Consider the following 21,774-nt stretch of genomic DNA (forward strand, 5'->3'; position numbering starts at 1 on the left):
TTGAGGCCCAGACACTAAAGAGAGCAAAAGTATTGAATTCTCATAGTGCAAGCTACATACTGAGTATTAATTAGAGCAACACATTAAGAAATTAAAGTTAGAAACAAGTTTTATTTTATTTTAAATCTCAGATAACCTTTCAGGGCAGCATTTCAAATAGATTAATGGTCAAGAAACAAGGAAGGGTGTCTGTAGGAACAACCACATAATGACAGGACATTAGGTAACATTGTTCCCCTCAAGCAATCGTAAAACAAAATTTGCACATGCTACATCAGTTCTTTGAGGTTCATTTAATTCCTGTACAACATTTGAGATACACAAATGAAGGCAGTGACACATAGACGATACTCCTCTCCTTCCAATTGTTCTTCTCAATTGACTGGAATTGTCATGGTGAACAAATTAGCTGAGAATGTTTTTCTAGTCTACCACCCTCTTAAGAGCATCCTTAATCTCCTTGTTCCTCAGGCTATAAATAAGGGGGTTCAGTATGGGGACCACCAGGGTATAAAACACAGCAGAGATTTTCTCCTGTTCCAGTGAGTAGGTGGAACTGGGTTGTATGTGGCTTAAGCTCACAGGTCCATAGAGCATGGTGACAGCTGTCAGATGAGAGGCACAGGTGGAGAAGGCTTTCTGCCTGCCCGCAGCGAAGCGGATCCTCAGGATAGAGAAGAAGATGTACAGATAAGAGATGATGATAATCAGGAGGGTGGACGTGGCAAGAACCACAGAGAACATTATGAGCAAAATCTCATTGATGCGGTTATCAGAGCAGGCGGGCTTCAGCAATGGGTTAGTGTCACAAAAATAATGATTGATGACGTTGGGCCCGCAGAATGACAACCTCAGCAAGCCACATGTGTGGGTCAGTGAGTTCACGAGCCCCACTACATATGAGCCGGCCACTAGACGAAAACAGACTCTCTTAGACATAACAGCAGTGTACAGCAGAGGGTTACAGATGGCTACATAGCGGTCGCATGCCATCACGGCCAGCAGAAACCCTTCTGTGGTCACAAAAACAACGAAGGAGAAGTGTTGGGCAATGCAGGCAGAGTAAGAAATGCTTTTACTCCCCACTAAGAAATTCACCAGCATCCTAGGAGCAAAGACTGTGGAGTAGCAGAGGTCAATGACAGACAGGTTACTGAGGAAGAAGTACATGGGGGTGTGGAGTCGGGGATCAACCCTGATCAACATGATCATCCCGAGATTCCCCACCAGCGTAAGAATATAGATCACCAGAAACACCACAAAGAGGGGTATTTGCAGCTCCTCATTATCCGTCAACCCCAGGAGGATGAACTGGGTCACCATGCTGTGATTGCCCTCAGCCATGTATACAGGGCTACATGAAACCATACCTGCCGGGATAACAAGAGTGAGCAGCATGGAAGAAGGAAATTTCACAGCATGAATTAAATCTGAATGACACCACTGGGCTTGAGAGTGGGTAGTCAATATCTTCTTGGAAACCAGCTACCGTGATGTCTGGGAAAAGTTGAGATGGACTTTTTGATTTACACTCCCTTTTTATGAGGACTGGGATTTTCAAAGCTGTCTAGGAGATTTTGACATCCCAGTCTCCATAAAATTGATTGGAATTAGGCATCCAGTTCCCCTTGGGGAATTTCCAAATGCAAGCACATTCTTACAAATTTTCCCCAATGAAATATACCTGCATGAGTTATGAGTTTACTTTATATTGTCTGCTCACTAAGGGTAAGTTAGAAAGCTCTCGTACTTGGGATCCTATTCTCTGGGTTCAGACTCCTCCCAGATAACCCTTTTAGATGACTACAGCATCTCAGTTGTGTCCCAGTCACTTGGTTACTGCTGCTTCATAACATATCCCCTGTTGCTAATCCCAAGCGCTTGAAAACCAGGAACCAGGCTTCCAAAAATCATGTGATTGGCTTAAAATCTTGAGATCTTTTTAAAATAATACAAAAAGGGTTTAGAAAGGGTAGATCCATCTTTAGGAGATATGGGTTCCTAAGAGTATTTTTAAACCCTGTGCCCAATGGCAGCCTGAGGGGGATGACGGCGATTTGTTTAGAGTTGTGATTTTATAATCTTCAGCAACATACTGATGAAATACTTTTAAAGCAGATTTTAAACATAGCTCCAGTAGACTAACATGTTCTGAGTAAATATCACAGTGATGCACAACTGTTTTTGTTAGTAAATTCAGAAACTGACAGTATATACCCAGGAGCTGGCAAATGCCCATTAAATGGTTTCATTACAACTTTAATGGCTCTTCAAGAATTTCAAAGTTGTGCTAATAGGTCTGGCAGGCTGGAGGCTTTTTCACTTTTAAGTTAACTAGATCCCTTCCAGAGGAAGACTCACCAGGCTGCAGCAGCCACCAGCAACAGGGATAGGAAGAGGCGGGTAGGTGGATATTAAGACTAAGGGGTGGCCCAAATTTTCAGGTGCCCTACACAGCTGTGTTTGCTGCCTATGCCTAAGGGTGGTCTGGAGAGAGGGGCAGGGAAAGGTTTTGATTTGTGCAAGATTTTGTTATTTCAGAATTTGTTGGGTTAGCACCAAACCCCCAGTATTTGAAAAGTCTCTGAAAAAGGGAATGGATCCCTGGAGCCATGGACCCTGGAAATTTTGGGTGTCCCCAGCCCCCAGGGCAATGGCATGTGTGGCAGCTCCAAGGCCGTGGACTCTGGTTGCTAGCAGGCCACATGGCAAGTTGCCAAGGAGCTGGGCAAGTGAACTAGCAGAAACCAGGCAGGATTCTCATGTAGGCAGAGTTTCCCCAATTCCGTGGTGCTGCAATGAAATTGGCCCGTCTTCGAGAAATGTTTCAATTTCATTCAGTCAGCAAATTGCAATGGAACAATGTTTCTGGGCCCTGAAGGGGGGTCATGTTTTCAAGCTTTTCTTAGCAACTGTGAGGGCTAGAAACATACTTAAAAAAATCTGAGATTCTTAAGTGATCACACGGCTGAAGGAGCTGGGGCTTTAAGAGAAGCACCAAATATCATGAGAATTGGCAACTGTGCCTTCGGTCTATGCTTTCCTTGCTCTAGGAGCTTTCTGGCCACTTGTCTCCAGTCCCAACTGCTTACACCTACTAGTGGTACACACTGCCAGGTCCTTCATGTCTCTGGGCCATTCGCCATGACACAGGAGTATAGGTATGAGGTAGGCAGGAAACGGTGAAGGAATAATGTTGGCACAGAAGCGACGATGGGAAGCTGTGTGCAAGGCAAGGCTCTGAAGGAGGGAGGCAGGATGCCTGGAAAAGGTAGCATACAGGGAATGCCGGAAGCCACAGGTGAGAGAATAAGATAAATGGAGAAGATGCTGTGTAGACAAGGAGTGTGAGAAGAATGGGGAGGAAGAGAGAAAGAAGGAAGAAAGAAGGCTGAAGAGACATGAAGCCAAAACTATGTAACACCTCAAAAGTGAGGCTTTCTCCATTTGCTTCCTTCTTCTGACTCCCCCTTCCCCATTTCATCACACACAAACAGCTTCTTTTCAATCCAAGGCCCTTCACAGGCTCTCAACACCTTGAGGATCCTCTGCTATTGCAATGTCATCTACCACCTCTGCCTTTCCAATGCTACCCACTGGTCACATTTTTCAAACAAACACAAAGATGTCTGGAGCTGCCGCAGTGCAAATAATTATTGTTATTTCCCCCTTATGGTGAGAGATCGGACACACCACAACCCACTGGATCCAAGTGTCTGTCCTCCCCCTCCCCCACCCCCACTCACATCCATACACAACACTGGATAATGGTCAGACTGGCGCTAGGGGCATTAGTCTGAGATCAGCCTTTTAAGTCCTGGCTCTGCTACAGAATACCTGTGTGATTTCGGACAAAGCTTTCCTCTTTGCCTCAATTCCCTCTTTATTAAATTTGGATAATAAACCTTCCTTTCACCCACCCTCTTCTGTCTTGTTTCTTAGCCTATAAGCTCTTGAGGGCAGGAACTCTCTCTTACTATGTGTTTTCGGTGAACCCAGTACAGTGGGGGCACTGATCTCTAACTGATAACACAACAACAATAAATACAAGTTTTACAACCCTGACTTATCTCTATAATTGGCTGTAACCAAAGCCCAGAATCTGAAAATCATCAAAGGTTACAGAAGTTGGATCTGAATCTGATTCCAGATCTCTGAAGTGTGTAACTCAGATGCATCTCTATGTACAATACTGGATTCTTACCTAGTATCCACCTGGACCTTTCAGGCTCTTTTTCATGAACCATGTCCGTTTTCACTGTTATTTATCCTGAGACAGAAAAAATGAACAAACAAACAATGTCTGTCTCAAGTTGCCAAAAGGTTGACTACACTAACATCACACGTCTAAGTAAATGGAGAAAATGAAAAGTTATGTCTAGGAATCAGAAGGGAAGAAAAATAGTTATCCCACCTCCACTGAAGGAAAGAGGTATTGAATCATAGCTGCTGGTGGATGAAAGTGTTCACTCACTCTTCATCCCTAAGGAACATCTTAAGGCACCACAAACCTTATATATTCATTTCTGTGGCATTTAGGGATCAAGTCTCCGAAGTACGTTACACCTTCAATTATAGTCTCAAGCCAGACATAGAGGGGCTCATTACAATGCCCTCCGTGGTGCCCTATCTTACCTCCAAACGATGCACGTGCTAAGTAGCTTTCTTTATTATTCTTTGCTTAGTTTTACAGAAAGCTCTCACTGTTTTGCTAAGCCACAAAAGAGGTCTCAGGGGCAGTGTAACTGAAAATGAATGGCTAAGTCTGTCTTTCCGTATGGAGGAGTCGGTGAATTCAGTGTCAAAGTTACACTTAAAAGAAATCCAGACATGTTAAACTATGGAAAGAGCACAGTTACAGCAATCAAACAACTTTAACTTTGTAAAGCACTAATTGTAAGGCTTGGCATCCACACAGAGCAGAGTTTACCACTCCTCATGGGGTAAAATTGATTTTTCATACATTTTAAGGCCAGAAGAGGACAATATGATCATCTAATCTGACCTCCCGCATAAAAAACCCTTGTCCGATAATTTCTGTATCAAGCTCAAATTTTATTATTATTATTATTATTATTATTATTATTATTTTAGCTCTAACACATCATTTAGCTAGATATCCAGTTGGGAAGACTTCAAGTGACAGACAATCCACCATTAGCAGGAGTGTTGTAAGCAAGCCACAAGAAGTAATGCTTCCACTCTACAAAGCTCTGATAAGACCTCAAGTGGAGTATCATGTCCAGTTCTGGGCACTACATTTCAGGAAACATGGGGACAAATTGGAGAGAGTCCAGAGAAGAGCAACAAAAATGATTAAAGGTCAAGAAAACATGACCTATGAGGGAAGATTGAAAGAATTTGGTTTGTTTAGTCTGGAAAAGAGAAGACTGAGAGGGGACATGTTAACAGTTTTCAAATACTTAAAAAGGTTGTTACAAGGAGGAAGGAGAAGAAATTATTCTCCTTAACCTCTGATGGTAGGACAAGAAACAGTGGGTTTAAATTTCAGCAAGGGAGGTTTAGGTTGGACGTTAGAAAAAAATTCCTAATGGTCAGGGTGGTTAAGCCCTGGAATAAACTGCCTGGGGGGTTCTGGAATCTCCATCGTTGGAGATTTTTCAGAGCAGGTTAGACAAACACCTGTCAGGGATGTTCTTGGTGGTGCTTGCTCCTGCTATGAGCTCAGGGAGCTGGACTTGATGACATCTCAAGATCCCTTCCAATTCTGTGATTCTATCATGGCCTGGGTGATGCTTTTTCTTAAGATGGCTGGTGCTGGTAGCTGGGTGTGGCTCTATCTTTTGCCTTCTTCCTCTGCCTGCACAGTCCTCAGCTCTAGGATACCGCTGCTTCGGTAGGCCACGCAGCTGGCTCCCCTGCCCTGGGTCTGAGCTGTATTGCGGCAAGGGAGCAAGATAAAATCTCCACTGTGTTTGGGTGAGGGCAGAAAAGGGGTAGCAGCAGCCAGAGGCAGAAGGAACAAATTGCATGAAAAAGAAGGGAAATGTTTGAGTATTCCAATCATGGATTTAGGGAAACCTAATTTAGGCTCCTCCCTGTGAAAGGGAAAGGAAAAGTGAAGTGCTTCAGGAAGATCAATATTTTCAGAATGAAATGGTTCAATTTTTTTGTTTCACAAGGACATTTGGATTCAGAATTTTATTTCATATTTTACAGGATTGTGTCTTTTATGTTATGTGGCACACAAGCAGAGAAGTTAGAGAAAACATAAAATACTCTTGCTGGAAGTTCACAATGTCTCGCTAATTTGTTTCTCAGGAGCCAGAACAATAACATGTAAGAACCCAAAAATCAGAGAGAGAGAATGTAGGCTGCTGACTATAACAGAGAGGCACAACTCACTGGGTACCTGCTGACTGACTGCTGCTACGCCCTGATTGCGTGCTGCCCTACTGAGCTCTCTAACATGCAAGCAGGTCCAGGAACCATGCCCCAAATTTAAACTCACAATTTCAACACAATCACAAATACACCAGAGCATTAACATTTTCTGTTTTACGAGGTCTCTCCTTGTTTTGGAACACTGGTTTCGAAACATGCCATGGGGAATTTGAATCAAATTTCAGCTACTAATTAGCATGTGTGTGGAATCACCATTAATGTGTTTTCTATGTTGTTGGTTCCTTTAGGAAACTGGCGAAACCAGGAGCACTGGGAAAACCTGTTTCCCTGCCCCTCCCCCCATGCACATTTGCTGCCCACTGGTGCTGCCTGGGCAGTAGCATTGTGACATCAGAGATAACCCACCACTCAGCACTCCCTGCCTCCAGCTCCTTGTCACACCTGGGGAGAATGACTAGCCCCTGGCTGCCATGGCAACAGCTACCTTTGACAACTGCTTCTCCCCTTATGACCAGAACATCATCACAGAAAGGAAGTTTGTAATGAAACAGGACCAGATTTGGGTAAGCAGGACAGCCTCCTGCTGTGCTCATTTGAGTTTGTACTGTGGTACGGTACAGTGTTTCGTCTCAAAGGACAATTGTTTGCTACTTTACTTAGTAAGGGCTCACTGAAAATAAGATGCAAAATTCCAGCTCTTTTTCTTGGATATTGTTTATCTGCTTCTTACAAATTGAGGATTATAGCTTAGAATTTTCACTGAAACTGAAGTTGCTAAAATGAGGAGTTTTTTAATACAGTTTAATTTACTTACTTTCTATACTGTGATCAACACAGCATTGAGTGGTGAAACAGGGATTTTCACAAAGATAAGAATGGCAATAAAATATATACTGAAAACAACACTTGAGTAAGAGCTTCATTGTTTAAATAGCACATATATAAAATATTTTCTTTCTATTAAAAAAAACAAACAAACAAAAACCCCTTCATTTAATGTTACTTAAGTTGGCTTTCATCAATCACTGAAACCATACATAATTAAGAAATACAAAGTCAAGGTTTTAAAAAGGATTAAAAGGTTACAAAGTTTAGCATGCTCAGGTTAGCAAATATCCAAATAAATGTTGCCCTGGCACCCTTAATTTAGTCCTCTTGTGCTTTTGCATGATGATACAGACTTTAATTGCATGATCCCATATTATTTTTTTTTCCCTCTGGACCTCTTCCTTATTCAGTACACAGGATTTCTGGCTCTGGGGCTGTGTATTGAAGGAGTCTGTTGTCTGTAGAATCCCTGCCTCATTTACTGCAGAGTTAATGTTGCATGGGCAATGCTCATTCTGGTATTTCCTAACCTGAGTTTGCAGCTTTTTGGTTCTTTGTGCATTTCCTAATTTTTATGGCTTACTTTACTGACAAGACCAACCTTTATGACAAAGGGTTTTTTTTTGGTGTGTGCATGATGTATCCATTATTTATCTGTCCAGTATCAACAGTGTGTGCTTTACAAGGCAGAAAAAGTAAGGACACTCCCTAATTCAAAGACCCTCTGGTCGAAGGAAGACTGAAAAATACAAAGAAAGCAGGGTATATAAGAACTAGCAATTTCTTTTTCTTTTGATGAATAATCATTAGTATTATTAAAGAAAGTGTGGTGCATTGGGGAACTTGCATGGTGAGGATGTTCCATGCAGAGGAAGCAATTCGAAAACACACAGGGAATGGAATGGGAGAAAGAAACACATGGTATTGGTGCTAGCTGGTAAAGCAGAAAGTGAGGGAGATAATGTAGAAAAGACCTAGATTTTTGATTATGGCCTGTCTCTGTAAATAGCCCTGTACTGGGGTGGTTTGGCATTTTAAGGACTGGAGGCCTGAGCTCAGCCAACCCAAGCGGCTAAGGAGGCCCACCTGAACCTGGATTAGTGGATTCTCTTACTGATCAGAAGGAAGCACAAGAGAAAGTGTCTGAGAGAGTTGCAGGAGCTGCAGAGAAAGGAAGGAGCAGCAAGGAAAGCTAGAGACAGAGAGTTTGGCAATAACCTTGGAGGAAAGACCCCGAGAGCAGAGACTAAGGCCAGCAGTAAAATTGTCTTATACTGTTATGCTCCTTTTTATTTGTTGTCTCTTGGAAATAGGGTGAGCAGACAGCACGTGTGAAAAATCGGGACGGGGGTGAGGAGTAATAGGAGCTCTTAGAAAAAAAAGACCCAAGAATCGGGACTGTCCCTATAAAATCCAGACATCTGGTCACCCTACTTGGAAAATAAATAAAAGCTGGCTGGAAGGGCCGGCAAGACCTATCTGTTGTAAGTGCAGCTGTGGAGCCTGGAGGAGGGAGAGATGGATGGCAGAGTTCTGCAGGACCACTCAGGCCACCAGGGGGTGCTTGGGAGGAGGTCATGAGCAGGGGAGGAGTGGGGTTTGGGAGGAGACTGCTCTACAACAGGGCTAAATGGGAACCCTGAATTTGTGCACCCACCAGCTTTCCTGATGTTTCAAGTTCTAGACTCCAAACTGGTCGGAAGGTGACTGTTCAGAACCATCCGTAAGACACATTTAATTGGGCTGCGAAGTTTCACAGACACAAGGTCATGTTCCCAGAGTTCAAATAAGTTGGAAAAACAACATTGTACATTGCAAATGGCACCCTGGGCCAGCAAAGAGAATGGAACATGGCAGGTACCACTGTGGGAGCAGGGATGCTGCATGCCGGGGACCAAGTCATGCTCTCTGCCACACTCTTACAGCCCCTTGGGAATCAGTGATGAGAATGATGGGGTCTAAGTTAGCTGTTACAACTCAAGGAAGTGATCTCGGAGTCATTGTGGACAGTTCTCTGAAAACATCCACTCAATGTGAAGCGGCAGTCAAAAAAGAGAACAGACTGGTGGGAATAATTAAAAAACAGGACAGAAAATATCTTGCCTCTATATTAATCCATGGTACGCCCACATCTTGAATACTGTGTGCAGATGTGGTCGCCCCATCTCAAAAAAGATATATTGGAAATGGAAAAGATTCAGAAAAAGGCAACAAAAATGATTAAGGGTATGGAACGGCTTCCATGTGAGAAGAGATTAATAAGACTGGAGCTTTTCAGCTTGAAAAAGAGATGACTAAGGGGGGGAATGGTTGAGGTCTATACAATCATGACTGGTGTAGAGAAAGTAGTTAAGGAAGTGTTGTTTACTACTTCTAATAGCACAAGAACTAGGGGTCACCAAATGAAATGAATAGGCAGCAGGTTTAACACAAATAAAAGGAAGTATTTCTTCACACAACGCACAGTCAACCTGTGGAACTCCTTGCCAGAAGATATTGTGAAAGCCAAGACTATTACAGGGTTCAAAAAAGAACTAGATACACTCATGGAGGATTGGTCCATCAGTGGATATTAGCCAGGCTGGGAAGGGATGGTGTCCCTTGCCTCTGTTTGCCAGAAGCTGGGAATGAGCAACAAAGGACGGATCACTTGATCATTATCTCTTCTGTTCATTTCCTCTGGGCACCTGGCACTGGCTACTGTTGGAAGACAGGACACTGGGCTAGATGGACCTTTGGTCTGACCCACTATGTCCATTCTTATGTTCTTATGTAATGATGTTAAACCTACTCAGGGCCATTACACCAGCACAGTATAGCCACAAAATAGTGCAGTCTGGCCACACCCTGTCACAACTGGGCCCTGATTTTCTTCAAATGCTTTCACCTCTATCCACAGCTTTATTCCATAGCTTGTCTCTCTTCCTTTTAGTGGTCATTTCTGAATCAGCTAGTGGATCATTTTCCAAGCATCTGCCCTATGGAATCCTTCATGTCTCAATCCAGAGTTTAGGATATTTGCCACAGAGGAGGAAAGGAAGGGGCAGGACTTTGGGAATTCATATGAAACAAATTTCTTATTAATTCAACTCCCTCTCTTCTATCTCCTTTTCATGCAAAAATGCCCTGTGCTATGAATGTCAGGTTTAGTATCTACTAGAAAGGAAACACACATACCACACCAAATGCGTTCTGATTGCTCGGTTATAAGAATGTTCTTATTGATAATGATAACCATTTTCTACATCTGTCTGAGCCACATCACTGGACTCTTATTGAGCGGTGACATCTTATTCCTGCAGTAGTGAATGGGACAGCTCATGTGGATCAGCATTCACCAACATAAGTAAGGTATTTGCAATATATCTATAGCACATATATGGCTCCAGCTACTGCAACAATTGAGTATCTCACAACCTTCTCATGACTGTGTCCTCAGAACACCTTTGTGAAATAAGGACGTGCTATTAACCCCATTTTACAGAATTTCAAAGGGGGGGGCTAAGTGACTTGTCCAAGGTCACACAGCAAATCTGTGGCAGAGATAGGAATTTAACTCAACTTCTAAATTCCAGGCTAGCACCCAGACTGCCGGCCCTTCCTTCCTGTTTGACCTTTTGCTCTCAGTATTGATCAAAGTATTTGTTCACCTGCTGCAACACTAGATATGCTCTTGGGTATAAACATAATGATGATAATCAAATATATTGGGAATATGTAAATACCAGCATCTGAAGACATACTTTGAACGTCAGTTGCAATGGGCATAGTTAGCAGACAAGTATAGTTTTGTGTCTGTAGAATGAAACTTTATGCTCCTTAACCCTTTTTCTGCCGTTCTTTGGGAACTCTCTTTTCTTACAGCTAGTGAGACTGAGAGAGCCGTGCATTGTATTGGAGCATCTTGGCAAGACCCCCGGTTCCTGGCTCAGGATGGGAGGAGATATAGGCAGAGATGACTCTTCCCAACAAGGAAGAGTTAAGTAGTGCATCAAATTCTATGCCTTGATCTGAAGTCAATGGAAAGCTGTCATTGAGTTCAGCACCTTTGGCTCAGGCTCTTATGCCATCGTTAAGCCAGTGAAATCTATAAAGTTATTCCAGATTTATACGTGTCTTGTTAAGCCCAGGCTTTCGCTCAGTGTCTCCACTTCCACACTGCTATGGGATGTGCGAATAGCTGCTGAAAGAAATGTCATATTCTGAACAGAGATAACAGGGTTATTGTTCTGTATCATTATAGGTCAGAAATCAAGATGTGTTGGGAAGACATAAAGAGACTCAGATTCCTGGATTTTTTTAAAGTGACTTAAACATGCTGAAAGGAACAATACCTTCATCTAGTTGAACTTCCTTCATAACACAGGCACAAGTCCCTCACCCCTTAATTTATCCATCGATCCCATGAATTCTCTTCGAGCTATAGTATATGATATAGAAAGATATATCGCCTTGATTTTAAGACATTACGTGATGGAACATCCGCCACAGTAATAAGTAATTTCTTCCAATAATTAATTACCCTCAGGAAGAAAAGGTGCACCTCATATCTTGACTGAGTTTATTTAGCTTCCAGCCACTGAATTTTATGCCTCTGTCTGCAGAATTGAAGATCCTTACCCGATTGGAAATCTTTGTCCCACACAGGCACATATATAGCATGCTTAAGGCACTTCTTGACCTTCCCTTGGATAAACTAAGTAATAAAAATAAGATATATCAGTAGAACTCCTTATTTGCAGGGCCAGATCTTCATTTGCTGTCATTTGTGTAGCTCCTTTGACTTCAAGTGACTTCAATTAAAGTATATAACAACCTAGGGTCTGGAACTCAGTTCCTAAAACACAAGCCAATTTTTGAGGTGTATAAGAAGAGTTTCAGCTGTCAGCAGTAGAGCTGTGCAGAGGACAGTGATTGCCAGGGGATGTTGTGAGGCCAAAAGTATAACTGTTTTTTTAAAAGAATTAGATAAGTTCTTGGAGGATCGGTCCATCAATAGCTATTAGCCAGGATGGTCAGGGATGCAATCCCATGCTATAGATGTCCCTAAACTTCTGACTGACAGAAGCTGGGAGCGGATGACAGGGGATGGATCACTGGATAATTGCCCTGTTCTGTTCATTCTCTCTGAAACATCTGGCATTGGCCATTGTGGAAGACAGGTCACTTGGCTAGATGGACCATTGGTCTGATGCCGTATGACTAGTCTTATGGTTTTAAGTGATGGGCTGGGTGATGCTTTCTGTTAAGATGGCTGGTGCTGGTAGCTGGGTGTGGCTCTGTTCTTTGCCCCCTTCCTCTGCCTGCACAGCTCTAGGCCATGCTTCCTCTTCTAGGCCCCCTTCCTCTGCACTGCTTCTGTAGGCCATGCAGGAGGCTCCCCAGCCTTTAAAATTGCTCTGTCCCCTGCCCTGGCTCTGAGCTGTGTTTTGGGCTCAGATAAAACCAAACGGTGTATGGGTGAGGGCAGAAAGGGGCTGGCAGCAGACAGAGGCAGAAGGGAACAAATTACATGAAAAAGAGGGAAATGTCTGACTGGGTGTCATGGGTCTGAAAGGCAGCGGGCCTAGGGGGTTAGGCTGGGATTCCACAGATTAGTTCAATCTCTCCATTTCCTGAGGGGAGCTCTGCTGCGTCATACGTATGAAATCAAAAAATCTTAGCAGAAGCCTGACAGGTGGTTGAAACTTGCCCGTAGTTCAATGTTCTCACTTTTACAGTCGTGACTGGAGGTGCAAACTGAGACCAGAGCCCCATTGTGCTGAACACACAGCCACACCACAGTGACTCGCTAGCTCTATGAGGACATGTCTACACTGCAGTGTAAGCCCTGGGATAGTAGAACTCACATTTGCAAAGCCTGAGTTTGTTAACCTCGGGTTTGAGAATCTACACTCATTTGTAACTCCAGGTTAGGGATTGTTGTACCCTGGATCCCAAACTGGGGCTCCAGCATCTACACGGCATTATGTGATCCCCATTTCAAACACCCAGATCCCAGAGTTCCTGGCACACTTCCAAAATGTGACCACTCTAGCTCTTTGTTTGTGGTGCAGTGTGGGAACACTTTATTGTCCAGAGGACAAAGAAACTCAGCCTTTGGGATATTTTTGGCTGACTCCCAGAGCAGGAGTCCAGAGGGGCTGTGTCTACACGGCAAACCAATAAAAAATGTAAACCCTGGGTTTTAGCTTGACTCAGGCTTAGACCTTCTATCACTGTGGGGTCCTCGGACCCGGGCTTTGAGCCCTTGGTTAGTGTAATTTATGTGGAGATGGAAGGGTGCTTGAGTTCACTTGAGCATGAGTTCAAATCCTGGGCTTACATTGCAGTGTGGACGTACCCTGAGGTGACTGGTGCTTTAGGTATTCACTGTTGTAATTCGCCGTGCCCAAAAGTTTCAGAAATGGCCAGTGATTTTGGTGCCCAACTTCAGTCCCCTCGATCCCTCATTTCCAAAAATAAAAGATCCATCACTCCAGCTGAAGTCAAGGGGAGCTGCAAGTACTCAGCGCTTAGGAAAATAGGGCCCAAGGTCTTTTACATTGAGATCTCAATAACTGTGGCATTCACCAACAATGACTATCCTTGAAAATGTGTCTGTATGTGTTTGTGAGTTTAGGAGTTGCAATTAAAGACCAGGTAATTTAGGTGACCAAAGAGTTATGTGCGTGTGTGTGGGGTGGGGGCGGGGGCGGGGGAGATTTTTGGTGTGAGTACGGACAAAATATTATATCTGAGTGAGCATTCATGACATTCTCCCTTTCAACAGACAAAGTTTTCAACATAATTACATGGACACAAGTGTCTCCAGGAAAACAGATGAGTTGGGCTGTGGATCTGACTGAAGCAAAATCACAAAATTTATTTGAACAAATGTCTGTCAATGTTTTTGGAGTATCAAACCAGTCCTGGTTATTGCTCATGATTCCATGGTTGCAGTGTGAACTTTTCCCTTTTATTCAGTAATTCTAAGCAATATTTGAATCACACTCTTACATCTTACACTGAAAAATCAATTTCAAAGTATTTTACTATCGGTACAGGGGAGCCAAACCATCATTTGATAACTGACATGGCCTTTTTATGCACATAAGGTGTCTGCTCAGAAAAGCATCTCTGTCTGAGGCAGCACTTAAATACATGTTTAACTTTAAACATATGGTTACGTCCCACTGAAGCCGAAGGGAGACATACTTAAACATGTGCTTATGGACTTTCTGAATCAGACCACATGGCCTAGTTTACACTAAGGGAACAGGTCAATCGAAGCTACATAATTTGAGTTGTGTTAGTAGTGTCACTCAAATAGACGTAGCTTAGATCTACTTATTGCTGGGTCCACACTTCGCTGAGTCTACAGAAGAAACTCTCCTGTTGACTCCCCTTACTCATCTCATTCTGGTGGAGTACCAGAGTCAATGGGAGAGCAATCGGGGTCGATCCAGTGAGTCTTCACTAGACCTGCTAAATTGTCCCCCAGTGGATCGATCGCCACAACATTGATCCACCCCATAGTGGAGCCAAGCCCTATGTGTGCAGAGCAGCCATTGAAGGATTTGGTTGTCCTATTATGACACCCTTTGGGGGAAAATGGGCCCTCAATTTTGTCTCTATTGCTCTCCTCAGGGCATCCTTCACATCCTTGTTCCTCAAGCTGTAGACGAGGGGGTTCAGCATGGGGATCACCACAGTGTAGAACACTGAGGCCATTTTGTCTGTGTCCAGCACGTAGCTGGCGCTGGGTCGGAAGTACATGAAGAGAATTGTCCCGTGGAACATGGAGACGGCCGTCAGGTGGGAGGTGCAGGTGGAGAAGGCTTTGCACCTGCCGTCGGTGGAGCGGATCTGCAGCACAGTTGCAATAATTAAGATGTATGAGATGAGGATGGTCCCAATGCTAATCACCTCTATCAGACTGCCAAAGAGGAAAACAAGTAGCTCGTTGACATAGGTGCCAGAAGAGGAGAGCTTTAGAAGTGGGTTGATATCACAGAAAAAATGATTCAGGAGATTGGAGTGGCAGTAGGATAATCTTAGCAAACCGCTTGTGTGTATCACAGAGGTCAGGAAGGCCCATAGATATGAACCAGCTGCCAGCCGTAGGCAGTGCTTTGGTGACATGATGACTGTGTACAGCAGCGGGTTACAGATGGCTACATAACGGTCATACGCCATTACTGCCAGCAGAAGGCACTCAGAGATGGCAAGCAATATGAAGCTAAAATATTGGATGATGCAAGCTGTGTAGGAAATAGCTTTCCTCTCTGCTAAGAAGCTCATCAGCATCTTGGGAGCGATGACTGTGGAGTAACAGACATCCACGAGGGACAAATTCTTGAGGAAGAAGTACATGGGGGTGTGAAGTCGGGGGTCAATCCTGATTAAAACCATCATTCCCAGATTCCACACCAGGGTGATACCATAGATCACTAGGAACACTGCGAAGAGGGGGACCTGCAGCTCCGGACGGTCTGTCAGTCCTGTGAGAATGAACTCGGTCACTGCCGAACAATTTCCTCCAGCCATCCATTCAGCCTTGGGTGCTCGCTGCGGGATCAACCATAAAGGAAGGCATTAGTTCTTATGCGAATGGTGTATGCTAATATAAAGAACTGTGGTCATATGCAAAGAGACCCTTTGAGTCGTGGAATGGAACCTGTAACAACTGATGGGAAAACCCAGAACTCCTTCACTTCTTCTGAGGGAAAAAAAATTCCTTTATCTCTAGGAAAGTGCATTACCCTGCCATTTAGTCTGATTTACACATTTTGACCCTGATTCGGCTGATATTTTAATTTCACTGATCAGTGTAGACTTAGGATCCGTGGATCTCCAGTATACCTGGGAACAATACCATGGGTAGGAGGAAGACAGAGTTTGCATCACACTGTGCACTAGGCAGTACACAGGATACACATACATTCATTGAGGAAATAGTTCAAAAATGGAACTTCTAAATGTATCCCTTCTGGACACTGCAGCCATGCTGACTAAGTCCTGCAGCTTCTTGTTCTTTGGCTGCTGAAAAATTACCACACATACACTTCTAATGATCAGACTAAAAGTGTGTAGCCAGGGGTGAATATTTGTGAGAAAATTAACCACAGTGAACATATTTTCAGAAACATATATTCATAATGATAAGAAAAAAATATTGTCTGAATAGATTTACCATTTAACCTGTCTTTATAGAGATAAGAATAACAATAATCTATTATGATTAGTGAGTTGGGATCAAACTGCCTGTAAACCTGTTTCATCCTATGTCAATATCCTCACTGCACCTCTTTCCTCAGCCCATGTCACAATAGTGATTGCCAAATCATATAATCGTTAATTGTATTTAGCTCATGTCGCACATTCCAGTTTGTGAAATTATGAGAATGTCGTGGGTTTCATTCATAACACCCCTGGCAAGGTAAAAGGTAGAGAACATCGAATGTGATCAGCAGGTATGTAAGTGTGGTATGTTTACTGTGGCCAAAGACAAAGAAAAAGTGCATCTGTGTGTGTACATATTCATACACATGCCATACATACACACATGTGTCATTTATTTCTTTACCCACTCTTTGGTATTGGCCAAATAGCATGCCAGTCAGTCGGCATTCAGACAAATATTACAAATAAAATGATTATTTAACTTCAAAAGCAGCTTGGTTAATGTGCAGTTCTACAGAAGGTACCAAGGAAGAAGGACTTGACTTTTTTCATGAAATGTGTCCAGGCAAAGAACAATAGGTCATTTAAGCCTTAATCCTGTGTGGATCTTCCCTCAGTCCAGCAGAACATTTAGGCAGCTGCATTATCTTTTCATACAATCATAGAAACGTAGGGCCTGAAGAGGTCATTTAGCCCATCCTCTACCACTTCTAAACCTTTCATCATTTTTGTTGCTGTCCTCTGAGCTGTCTCCAATCTATCTCCATCTTTCATGTAGTGGAGCACCCAGAATTTTAAGCATGTTGATTTCAACGGGGCTTCTTACATTCTTAAAGTTGCTTCAAGTTAAGCATGTGCTTATATGTTTCTTCGGATTGGGGGTAGCATGCTCAGTACCTTGCTGGTTTGAGCTTGTATTATGGGTGAGCTGAGAAGTTGGGAAATGTCTGTAGATCCTAGGAGTGCTGTTAAGCAGAACTACAAAGAAACTGGAGGGATTTGACAGCTTTATATAGCATAGTGTATGGATCCGGATGCTTAAGGGATACTAACATTATGCTTCAGGGCTTAACTGAATCTCTAACTATTAGAGGGTGAGATGCGGGGAAGGGCTGATTATTCTACGTATCACTATTAAAGGTCATTAAACTTTCTTTTGAAACATCTAGTAGTAGCCACTATCAGAGACAAGACACTAGATGGAGCTCAGGTCTGATCCAATCTGGCAATTACTGTGTGTTTATTCAGTGTTTCATAAAAAGACCGGTGAAGCCAAATGCCCCTGCAGACCAAATTCCTTCTCAAGAGAGACTCTGAACCAGAGATCAGAGAGGTTAATAGAAATTTCCCATAATGTTACTATTTCCTACCCCTACTTTTAAAGGAAGAGCAGGATTGATGCTAAAAGAGCTCTCCTGCCTGTTCACATAGCTCAGATCTATCTATCTATCTGCAAGCAAAAAGTTCTTTCAAAAGAGGCTGTTGAATTCCCCTTTATATAATTCAAGGAAAGATGGAGTTAAAAACATCAGGGAAAAGACGAATGTAAACACATTCTACATAATGCTCAGTAGAGCAACTCAGCTGGCCATATCACTGAAAGCCCATTCAATTCACGGAAATGATTTATTTTCATTGGACTCAGCTCACCACAACCAAACCTCCACACAGCAGTCAGAGAAAGAGCTGAGCCTTACACTTTGCCTTGAAAACGCAGAGTTTTGACCTGTGTACCCAGGGAAATGACCTCCAGGTTTAGAAGAGCCCCCAGTGAGAATGCTCGACCATCACTCCCCACATATTTAATCTTGGTCTCACTGAAGTCTATGGCAAAATTCCCATTAGTTTCAGTGACCCAGGATTTCTTCTTAGGTGTAATATCCCTTCAATTTAGTGGATAGCTGCATTGGGCAATATCTGTGCTTGGGCTGAGTTTCCCATGACAGAGAACATGTCAATAATCCACTCAGAAAGTCACCCAAGGTATGGACTACGAGAGAGAAGTCATGTGAAAGACTCAGAACAATCTCCTTTCTGTTCCCACAGCTTCTGATGTCCTCACCAGAGAGCAGTGCCCCTTCAAGACTATAATTTTATCCTGAAAGAAAAATATGGCTGCATTTCAGATTCCAATAATCAACAAGTTGACTTCAGTAAATTTCTGTCTTGGGCAAGGTGACCTGAAAAGAGTTATTTCCTGTTGTAAAAACAAAAGGAGATTTCAGTTCTATTGTAATGGTAATAATGTTCACTCCTACCTTCTGAGAGAGATTGTCTTTCTTGATTTCAAAGTATAGGATGGAAGTATGTTTTAATGTTTTGCAATAGCATCGTTTTGAGAGAGAATCCCTGTTGCACATTTTAGCTCTGATCATCAAGACAAGCATGGGCAGACTCATTAAAATATACCATATTTCTCTTCGGGACAGGGGATAATCACATGTAGATGCTTTATCTTTAAAAGTTTTGCAAAGGTTTCTGCCACTGAGGAGATATGGCCTCTGTGGCTGATGTAAAACCCATCCCTTTGCTCCCTGACCCAGCGCCTGTCATACGAGGTAGGTTGGAGCAATCCAGGGGAAGGTCAAGGTATGGCCAGCCTTGCATTATTATGTGTTTATACTGTACTGGTCCTGAGTAGGTTTAACATCATTCTCAACATTGATTTCCAAGGGGCTGTAACAGTGTGGCGGAGAGCATGACTTGTTCCCCGGTATGCAGCAAGCCTGCTCCAGCAATGGTACCTGCCATGTTCCATCCTCTTTGCCGGCCCAGGGTGCCACATGCAACGTATGATGCTGGTTTTCCAATTTATTTGAACTCTGGGAGCATGACCTTGTGCCTGTGGAACTTTGCAGCCCAATTAAATGTGACTTATGTATGGTTCTGAACAACCGCCTTCCGACCAGGTTGGAGTTTAGAACTTGAAACATCAGGTGCATTTGTGCTGGTGGGTGCACAAATTCAGGGTTCCCATTTGGCCCTGTTGTAGACCAGTATCCTCCCAAACCCCACTCCTCCCCTGCTCATGACCTCCTCCCAAGCATCCCCTGAAGGCCTGCGTCTATCTGTAGCACCCTGCAATCCATCTCTCCCTCCTCCAGACTCCACAGCTGCACTCACAACAGGTCAGTCTCACTGGCCCTTCCAGCTGGGTTTTATTTATTTTCCAAGAGACAACGAACCAAAAGGAGAAGAACAGCATAAGGCAATTTTGCTGCTGGCCTTAGTCTCTGCTCTCGGGGTCTTTCCTCCAAGGTTATTGCCAGACTCTGTCTCTAGCCCTCCTTGCTGCTCCTTCCTTTCTCTGCAGCTCCTGCAACTCTCTCAGCCACTTCCTCTTCTGCTCCCAGATGATCAGTAAGAGAATCAGCTGATCTGTGTTCAGGTGGGCCTTCTTAGCTGCTAGGGTTGGCTGAGCTAAGAGCTTCCAGTCCTTAAAATGCGAAACCACCCCAGTTCAGGGCTATTTACAGAGACAGGCCATAATCAGCAATCTTGTCCTTTTCTACATCACCTCCCTCCCTTTCTGCTTTACCAGTACGGCTAGCACCAATACCATGGGTGTTTCTTTCTCCCATTCCATTCTTCGTCTGTTTCCATATTGTTCCCTCGGCATGGAACATCCTCACCACACAACTTCCCCAATGCACCACCCTTTCTTTACTAATAAATAATAATAATTAAGTACAAATGATTTCAAAAGAAAGAGAGAAAAAGAAATTCCCAGTCCTTACACATGCTGGTTTCTCTGTATGTGTCCGTCCTCCTTAGATCATAAGGTCTTTGTATTAGGGAGTATCTTTAGTTTTTCTGTCTTGTAAAGTACGCACTATTGACACTAAACAGACAAATAATTGATATGTCCCAAACAAAAAAAATACCCTTTGTCATAAAGGTTGGTTTCATCAGTGTTGTAAGCCTTAAAAAATAGAAAATACACAAAGGATTAAAAGGTTTCAAAGTCAAGCACTTTCAAGTTAGGAAATACCAGAATGAGCATTGCCCACTCAACATTAACTCTGCAATAAATGAGGCAGGGATCCTACAGACAACAGACTCCTGCAATACACATCCCCAGAGCAGAAAATCTTCTGCACTGAATAAGGCAGGGGTCCTGACGGGAAAAAAATAACATGGGATCATGTAATTAAAATCTGCATCATCACACAATGGAACAAGATGACTGAATTAAGGGTGCCAGGGCAACAGTTATTTGGACATTTGCTAACTTGAGAATGCTAAAAGTTGTAACCTTTTAATCCTTTTCAAAATATTGATTTTGTATTTCCTAATTATTTGACGGCTTAAATTATTGATGAGAGCTAACCTAGAAACATTAAATGAAGGGCTTTTGGTTTGTTAATTTCCTTAGTTTTTTTAATAGAAAGAAAAACTATTATATAAGTGCTGTTTAAACAATGAACCCCTTAATCATCTTTTGTTTTAAGTATATATTTTATTGCCATTCTTATCTTTGTGAAGGTCCCTTTTCACCACTCAGTGCTGTGTTGAACACAGTATTAAAAATAATTAAATTAAACTATATTAAAACAAAACTCACTTAATGCAACTTGAGTTTCAGTGAAAGTTCTAAGCTCCAATCCTCAATTTGTAAGAAGCAGATAAACAATATCCAAGAAAAAGAGCTGGATCTTTGCATATCACTTTCACGTAGCCCTTACTAAGGAAAGTAACAAACACTGGCCGTTTGAGAAGAAACAGTGTACCGTACCACAGTACAAACCCAAATGAGCCCAGCAGGCAGCTGTCCTGCTTATCCAAATCTGGTCCTGTTTCATTACAAACTTCCTTTCTGTGATGATGTTCTGGTAAGAAGAGGAGAAGCAGTTGTCAAAGGTAGCTGTTGCCATGGCAGCCAGGGGGCTAGTCATTCTCCCCAGGTGTGACAAGGAGCTGGAGGCAGGGAGTGCTGAGTGATGGATTATCTCTGATGTCACAATGCTACTGCTCAGGCATCACCAGTGGGCAACAAATGTGCAGTGTGTGTGTGGGTGTGGGGGGGGGGTGGTGGTGGAAATAGGCTATCCCAGTGCTCCTGTTTCCCCAAATTTCCTAAAGAAACCAACAACATAACAGCGAATGCACACTAGTGATTGTTCCAAACACATACTAATTAGTAGCTGAAATTTGATTCAAATTCCCCATGGTGTGTTTAGAACTCAGTGCTCCAAAACAAGGAGAGACCTTGTAAAACAGAAAATTTGGATGCTCTGGTGTCTTTGTGTTTGTGATAAAATTGAATACTGCGACTTTACATTTTGGGCATGGTTCCTGGACCTACTTGCATGCTAGGTAGCTCAGTGGAGGCTTAGCAGCAGTCAGTCAGCAGGTACCCAGTGAATTGTGCCTCTCTGTTATAAGCAGTAGCTTACATTCTCTCCCTCTGATTTT

At 43.0% G+C, this 21,774-nt stretch overlaps 2 protein-coding genes across 2 annotated transcripts; both read right to left on the reverse strand.

Moving 5' to 3' along the window:
• Window positions 1-423: 423 nt before the first annotated feature.
• Window positions 424-1,344, reverse strand: LOC144266335 (olfactory receptor 5J3-like). Its single transcript, XM_077819786.1, has one exon. The coding sequence runs from the start codon at window positions 1,342-1,344 to the stop codon at window positions 424-426; it is 921 nt and encodes a 306-aa protein (XP_077675912.1).
• Window positions 1,345-14,724: 13,380 nt separating this feature from the next.
• On the reverse strand, window positions 14,725-15,723 carry LOC144266006 (olfactory receptor-like protein COR4). Its single transcript, XM_077819129.1, has one exon. It carries the CDS (start codon window positions 15,721-15,723, stop codon window positions 14,725-14,727), a length of 999 nt encoding a protein of 332 aa, XP_077675255.1.
• Window positions 15,724-21,774: the final 6,051 nt, after the last annotated feature.

The sequence above is a fragment of the Eretmochelys imbricata genome, chromosome 6 (genome assembly GCF_965152235.1).
Source record: "Eretmochelys imbricata isolate rEreImb1 chromosome 6, rEreImb1.hap1, whole genome shotgun sequence".
NCBI classification, from domain to species: domain Eukaryota; kingdom Metazoa; phylum Chordata; order Testudines; family Cheloniidae; genus Eretmochelys; species Eretmochelys imbricata.